The 8322-nt window shown below is 34.9% G+C and overlaps 1 protein-coding gene across 1 annotated transcript; it reads left to right on the top strand.

Annotated features, from left to right (window-relative positions):
* The first annotated feature begins 793 nt into the window (after positions 1–793).
* si:ch211-225b10.3 (endoplasmic reticulum-Golgi intermediate compartment protein 2) lies at positions 794–5326 on the top strand. The gene is made up of 14 exons (XM_052570795.1): positions 794–969; positions 1406–1551; positions 1638–1746; positions 1873–1919; positions 2055–2122; positions 2218–2258; positions 2378–2479; positions 2633–2728; positions 2822–2877; positions 3047–3148; positions 3361–3458; positions 3542–3704; positions 4476–4555; positions 4665–5326. The coding sequence occupies exons 2-14, from the start codon at positions 1446–1448 to the stop codon at positions 4677–4679; spliced, it is 1083 nt and encodes a 360-aa protein (XP_052426755.1). The 5' UTR covers positions 794–969; positions 1406–1445; the 3' UTR covers positions 4680–5326.
* Positions 5327–8322: the final 2996 nt, after the last annotated feature.

The raw sequence follows: 8322 nt of genomic DNA, 5'->3' as shown, positions 1-8322 counted from the left end.
TTTTTTTTCCATAGACCGTAAGCTTTTCACATTCTGCTATTGGCTTTTACTGTCTATGATTAGTAGGCTACCAAAAGAGTCAATGTTGTGCAATATATTTTGTACTCGAAGGAGGAACGTTTTTTATTATTATTATTTATGAATGTATTAAAACGTGCACATAGTATTTGTTGTTTTAATTTAAATATAAGACGAGACAATATAAAACAGTTACAGTCATAAATTAAGATATAAAAAAAACATCAGTATGGTATATTAAAATGAGATTTTAATTAAATATAGAAGTAGGCTAAATATGAGACAAAAAGTAATATGCATAGATTGTAGAAATCTCTAAAATAAAATAAAAATACATCAGACAGGATTGAAGGCTGTAAAGATTTTTTGTTTCCTTTTTTTTTTTTTTTTTTTTTTTTTTGCTGTTCTTTACACACTAATGTTTCAATATACTGATATAATTAAAAAATTGAACTGCAAAAAAAAAAAAAACTTTTTGGACCATCTACATTTGTAAATGCAACAATTATCTAAAATTATTTTGTTTTAAATTATTGTCATAGTATTTTTTTCTTGATGTTAAGTGCTATTGAGTTACACAGTGTATTTACACCAAAAGCAGTTTGTACAACTTGGCATACTTTCACTTTCAGCTTCTTAATCCTGTCAAAATTTGTGCACAGTGTCCTCTAACTATAACAAATGTCTTTATATATGTAAAGAGGTGTACATTTCTTTATGTATTTCTTTTGATTGAAGCCTTATTTCATACTGAAATTGCCACTGAGTTTCCAGTGAGTCTTGGACGAAGCATCTGCAGATTCTTGAAAAAAAGAAGACTTGTTCTGGGTTTTGTTTAACTGGAAAAACCAGCTGTCACACAACGTGGCAGTGGTTGCAAAATAGTGCATTTGAATGGACGGTCTCATTGAGAAGTGTTCAAACTTTCATCTTAAAGGTGTTCAGAAAGAGGTAAGACAAAGATTTGGTCCACATTCACACAAGTCTTCTTGTGGCTTAGTGTCAGTTTGTTTTTTAAAATTCATTGTGCAGAAATTTACTTTAATAGCACAATTGCTTCAATTGGGTGAACAGGAAGAATGATCTTGTTTAGCATTTAGCTTGTATTTAGCTGTTATGTCAGGAAAAACAAGCACTACAAGTGTGTTCATTAATATACTGTAACTAAAGTTTTATATGTTTACCAATTTGCATTTGTGTACCTATGATATCAAACAGATGTTAACTCACTCATCTAATAATTTAGACAAGACATAACAGGGAAAGTGGAAGGAAAACATCCAAAATACTGTACACATTTAAATTTACTTAACCTATTTCTATCTAAAGTGACAAAGATGGCCAGACAATGTGACTTTATTCAGGGTTCTTATTTTTGCATGAACAGGACTGAGATAAATACTGTATGTACAGACATCCATTAAACAATGAACAAGCTGAGAAGAAGAAGTACTATCAACTTAGTCAAAGAACTTGATGCCTTTCCTAAAGTTCCAGAGAGCTATGTTGAAAAATCAGCTTTTGGAGGCACAGGTGAATTTTTTTCATTTGCTGTCTGAATATTACAGATGTTAGCTACAGCGCATGTTACTGATTAAGACTTCTGGTTCTCTTCCAAGTGTCACTGATTGTATTCATCCTCATGGCACTTCTGACCATCTCCGAGTTTTTTGTATACCAGGACTCATGGATGAAATATGAATATGAAGTAGACACCGATTTTACTAGGTGTGTATACAGTATTTGTTATGCTTTCATTTGTATATTGAGATTTGTCAAACACGTTTTTTAGAGAATTTGAAAGACCTAAACTGTTTTTTTCTTTTTTATGCCTTTTTTTTTTGTCTTTGACAGTAAATTGAAAATAAAAATTGACATCACGATTGCAATGAAATGTTCAAGTAAGTAGCCTACATCTGTTATGCATTGTATATATATTTTTTTCAAATAGTTTTATGCCAATATATAAATATGCATTAATTATTCTGAATCAAGTTATCCCATGTCAAAGGTTTTATGCCCATATTTTTGTATAGGAGTGGGTGCAGATGTGTTGGATATTGCTGGGGCTGTCGTTGCATCAAAGGAACTTAAATATGATGATGTAAGTGACTTCAAGCCATCTGCTGCATTTCAGATTAAACTAGACAACTTACCATAACCCATAGCAACTGTTTTCTTCTTCTTCTTTTTTTTCAGGTAAGCTTTGAGCCCTCTCCAAAGAAAAAAATGTGGTATCAGTATGTATAACATCCTTTTCAGTTATTAATCACTGATATTGTAGTAATACACAATTATTATATAATAAAATAGACAATATATATGCAGTAAGTCTTCATCTCTGATTCTTGTTTTTAAGGATATTACATCAGATTCAAAACAGACTGAGGGAAGATCATTCACTTCAAGATGTACTCTTTAAATCAGCGCTGAAAGGATACTTTTCTGACCCAGTTCCACAGTACATCTGTTTAAATAATTGTTATACTATTTAATCCAACATGCACAGTGATTATTAAGGATTTGATCAAACATGAAAGAGCTCAAGCTTTGCCGTTTTTAACAATTAATTGAATGGTTAATCATGCGGTGCTTTTTTTTTTTCTTTGCACAGAAATGATACCACATCCAATTCCCAGAATGCATGTAGGATACATGGAAAAATCTATGTCAGTAAAGTGGCAGGAAATTTCCATATCATATTGGGCAAGTAAGTATAAGCTTTTTTAACAACAGAAATACAGCTGTACTTTAGCCGTTATAAAGATGTATCCTAAATGACCTGTTGATTCTGTGCTGATAGACCAATTGATACTATCAGAGGCCATGCCCATTTTGCTTCATTAATCAAAAATGAAGGTAAGTTTTACTCCGTAATTATTAAGGTAATTATTTTTATTTTAGATTCATCAAAATATCATTGGAAGATTGTATTGGAATTACACACTTGTCAATATATATATTATGTTATTTTCTATTGTTTTCTAATGCAAATCCTTATATTTAGTTGTCTTTCTCATTTTTCCAGCTGCTCTTAACTTCTCACATCGAATAGATAATTTATCTTTTGGAAACGATGTTCCTGGACACATAAATCCCCTTGATGGCACGGAAAAAATTACATTAGAACGTAGGTCTTTTTATTATACTGTATATTTCAGTGTTTGTCCAACAATAGCCCCCAGCACAATATGCAGTCAGATATTAGATTGATTTCATGTATGCAAATATGCAGATAGGCCTAGAATAAGTAGAATAAGTAGAGAACGCCTGTATGTACACACAATATATACCAACACATTGCTTGTAAGACTTCTTAATCGTTTTTTTTTCTTCTTTCAGAAAATATGCTGTTTCAGTATTTTATTACAGTTGTTCCCACCAAGCTGCACACATCAGATGTTTCATTAAACATGCACCAGTTTTCTGTTACAGAACAGGTAGGTTCTAGGGGATTTGTGCATGCATTTGTACATGTGTGTGAAAGTGTGTGTTGCTGATGGTCATGTTGTCTGTCATATAGGAGCGTGTTGTAAGCAATGAGAAGGGCAGTCATGGTATATCTGGGATCTTTATTAAATATAAACTGTGTCCATTAATGGTGAGGGTGACAGAGGAGCATATGCCTTTCTCTGTTTTCCTTGTGAGACTGTGTGGCATAATTGGAGGAATCTTTTCTACATCAGGTAACTTTCACAGGTTATACAAATAAAATAAAAGACTAAATCAATTAAGCCCCTTTCACACTGCCATTCCGGCAAATACAGGGGTAAAGTGTTCCTGTAATTGCTCCCTGGTCGCTAGATTTGGCACTTTCACACTGCCAGTGATGACCCGGTATATGTGCGTGCTTTCATACACAACCCCTGAAGATCCCGTAACGACACGTGACATCAGCGCGTGACGTGTAATGTACGAGTCGACAACGCTTGGAACGTTATACTTTAACTGAAGCAAGCAAACGATCTCTGCGTCAGCGCGGAAAGTGAGGAACTAACTGATCTCTTCTTCATTACAGTTTGCACATATGTTTTCGTCGCGAATGTTGATCTTCCTTCAAAACAGCCGGTAAAAGAGTCGCGCGATAACGCGCGTCATCACTTCGATACCGAATTAGATCTGGCTTTTGTTCACACAGCGCTCGTTCCGGATCGATTACCGCAATGTTACTATGTCCCCGACCCGGGTTCGATTCGGTAATCAATTCCGGGACGTGGTTGCTTTCACACAGAAGGCGACCAGGCAATGTTACGGGAATATTGCGGGTCCGACGTGCAGTGTGAAAGGGGCTTTACAGTAGATGTTTATATTGTTTATGGTCATAATTTGCAAATATTATTAAACGTATCGATTTCATGAAATGCATTATTAGAGTGTTGTTGGCATCTAAGGACTTTTGTGAACATGGTTCAGGTGTAGCTTCATAGGTTTTTCTTGTCCTGTGCTCCTTTACACAGGTCTGCTCCACAGATTAATTGGTTATTTTATTGACATTGTCTGCTGTAACTTTAGACACGTTGCAGATCAGTCCCAGGAGGTGAGTCTCTATAAGTCACAATGCATGATTTACATTGGAGAATAAAAAATTTAAGTATATCTATGAATCATGTGCTGATCTTACTTAATTGGGTTTTGTGTTTTTCAAGGTTGTCCCTGATTAGGAGCCCTGGAACATTTGCTTGTATTTATTTTAAAGAGACATTTATCTACAGCATTGAGAAGCATAAACAGGTCCTGGACAGTAGCTTAGAAACCAACACAGATTATTTTGTTTGCAACTGCAATTTACACATCTTATAGGTTTTTTATTGACATAAAATCAAATTGTGTACTGTTTTGAGTCACCTTGTAGCTGTTTAGTTTGCTTCATTGTTTATAACTCTTTACGTAAGATTTTTATATTATTATTTTTTTTCAAGAAGAAAAATATTTCCAGAACTTCCGTTTTTTGCGGTCCTGTTAATTTTAACACTGCATTAGTTTTGAGCTTCTGATGTTTAGTTTTTATGCTTTAAATGTTTAGTTACGTTTTATTTTAGTTTTTTTTTTTTCACATTTATTTTTTATTTGACTTTTAGTAAGGCTTTGTTAGCAAGATGTTAATAACATATTGTTACAGATTTAGTTTATTTTGTTCTTTACTTTACAGTTGTGGTCGTTTTTCCTTTTTGAGCATCAGTGACCATTTGAATCTTTTGTAATAGTTGTGTATGAGTCCCTCAATTGTCCTCAGTTTGAAAAGATCCTAAGGACCTAGGAACAGCTACTGTATCACAAAATAAAAAAAAAAATTAAATAAATATGTAGATCATCCAGGTAGCAGTATTTAGAATCAATCATATCTAAATTTTTGAAATTGATCTTTTTTTATATATATATATATATATATATATATATATATATATATATATATATATATATATATATATATATATATATATATATACATACATACATTCAACTATTATTGTCTGCTGTGGACTGTATGTATTGTAAACATCTTGTGAAATATATAATTCGGGTCAGTTCTAAATAAAAAAATAACATGCATTTTGTGTGATCCCTCTTATTTTGGTAGTTAACAATTTGTATACTGCAAATTACATTTTGACCACAATTGGAGGTTTCAGTACTTTTAAAAATATTTAATGTTGATTAACTCTGAAAAGTAATTGTGGTTAATTATTTTAATCGGCTATTTATAAATTGAAACCAAACTTTTACAGATTTCATAAACCCCAATTTCACCCCAAAAAGAATAGCTATCTTAAATTGGCAGCTATTATACACTGTCTATTATTAAGTCTATCCAACTTACCCTAATACATAAGATGATCTTCTGCCAGGAACATCAGACCAATCTGCTGCTGTCCAGATTTAGGTGGTTTGTCTTCGTCTGGCATCTCAGCTGAGACCTGTTCACTATGGAAGAACCTACCAGTAGTAGAAGTACCAGTGGCATAGCTCTCAGCATCACTGATGCACACAAGCCCTCACAGCACGTCAAGCTGCAAACCATGTGAGGGACCCTAACCTACCCTAACCGAACTCTTAAAACCAACCGCAACTCAACCAACAACTCATAACTAACAACAACGCATAACTAACAGCCATGTAGCAATGCACGAAAAACACTCGGAGGAGGCCAGCAACCATAAAAACAACCAAAGAGCCAAGCAGAAAACCTTCGCAAAACCATGTGAGCGTACAGGAGACCATTCAAAACACCCGGACAACCACGTATCAAAGTGATGAAAACCAATCAGAAAATGTGCTGAAAACTATCTATAAAGGTAATAAATGAAACTTACTCTACAAACAAAAACTTACAAATGAAACTTACTTTACAAACTATAAACTTACTCTGTAACTATATACAGTATTGAGATACTTCAGGCTCCATGTGACACTGATGCCTCAGTGTCTGGGCTTCTTTCTTCTGGGTTCTTCGGGCAAGGGCTCTTCGCTGATGTCCACGTGAATTCGAGGGGCAAAGCTTCCGTTGTTTGTGGAGGAGCCTGGGGTGATCAGGATGCGTCCATCAGGCTGCTCTGTCTCCACCAGTGAGGGGCAGTTTAGTGTCTCCCATAGACGCTGCTTAATCTTCAGTCCCAGCTTAAGGCTGTAGCGACAGCGTCCACCACCGCGTGTCTTCATCATCGGCTCAACCACAGAGTGGTAAATGTCCTGGTAGCCCTGGACATTGCAGCCGTGAATGGATACAGACTCATCCTGCTGACACAGAGGTGTCACTGAAGAGACTGATGCTGCTGGACAGATGTCGGGAAGGACAGCAGCGTTCTTTAGGTAGCGCTCTTCCAGACCTTTGGGTCTTCGAGCTTTCGCAGAGATGCAGCTGTAAGAGTGGTCCAACCTGATTACAGCTGCCCGCTGTGAAAGCTCACATGGGTCGCGAATGGAAGAGGCACCCTCCACTACGAATCCCCTCAGATGAGTAGGAAGAGTCCTGGTTCTTCTTGTGCGACGCTGCTCCATGCTAATGAATCAAGAAAAACTTCACAAACCCAACAAATTACTGACACTCACCAAATTGTAGAGTCGTGAAGAGCTTGTAGCAGAGCTTGTGATCAGATTCAAGGCTTCAGAAACAGTTGTGTTGATTTTCAAATATCAGCTCAAGCTGCTGTACTGATATAGAATGTTGAGATTCATTTGAATGTAAACAACACTTGATGTCATCAATAAGCCAATTAGAGCAGCATGAGCTATGTACTTTATGCTTCTCTTTTACCATTATCATCCTCATTTACAGTTTTGTATGTGCAGTCCTCATCTGTGTGTGTATATGGCTGTCTGCTAAGGCCAGAATCACTATTAAGAGCTGCTCTATGTTAGTGGTTCATGAATGAATCTGTGTGCAGAATGAATCTTTTACGTGAATGAATCATTCTAACACTGAATCATATCTTTAATTCACTGAAGTTTCTTCCTTGAAAAGTGCCAAATGCTTTAATGGCTTTCCATGCTTCCACAGAATGATTATAGCACAAGCTGGTATAGCATTGAAGAGCGGCCTGTGCAAAAGCATTTCATTGGTTGTGAATCTACTGAACGAATCTGTGTTTCTGAATCTGTGAGTCTGAATGAATTGTATCCATTTTCCTCAACGCGGAAGTAACCCTATGGGTGAGACTTCCGTTTCATTAGCCGCTATAGGTAAATAACAAGGGAAATAACAATTTGCAGTAAATGGTAAAACTGTTTGCAGTACAAACCAGTGTGTTCTTAATTAAAATTAACAGATTAAAATAATATGATAGGACACATCAACTGTCAACATCAAGCAGCAAAACAAACTGTTTTGTACATCTAAAAATAGCTAGACGCCAATGATACCAGAATCTAGACCCATAGAATATACAAATGGCGGCTCCCATTTTTACATCAGGAAAAAGGTGGATTGAATGACTATATATATTCACATTGCTTTTTTAATTATTAATATTCCAGACATGAAGAATGAACAGAAATAATGTTTGAATATCAATGTTTATTTATTGCACATATTCAATAACATCCACATATTGGCTACTCATAATAATTCATAATAATGTCTAAGGCTGCAATTTCATCTTAATCTTTCAAGTTAATCTGATAAAAAGGCTGATTTTATTTTCTATATTTCTATAGAAAGGAATACATTCATCTTGTTCAGTGTATATATATATATATATATATAAAACAAATACGCAAGTCATACTTAAATACAATCATTGATTTAATTACTGTTTTGTTTGTTAGATGATGCCAGAACAAATACATATTATAAATATTTACATTTTC

The sequence above is a fragment of the Carassius gibelio genome, chromosome B12, assembly GCF_023724105.1.
Source record: "Carassius gibelio isolate Cgi1373 ecotype wild population from Czech Republic chromosome B12, carGib1.2-hapl.c, whole genome shotgun sequence".
Taxonomy (NCBI): domain Eukaryota; kingdom Metazoa; phylum Chordata; class Actinopteri; order Cypriniformes; family Cyprinidae; genus Carassius; species Carassius gibelio.
Note: the sequence above shows the minus strand (reverse complement) of the source record. Positions and strands in the feature narration are given on the sequence as shown.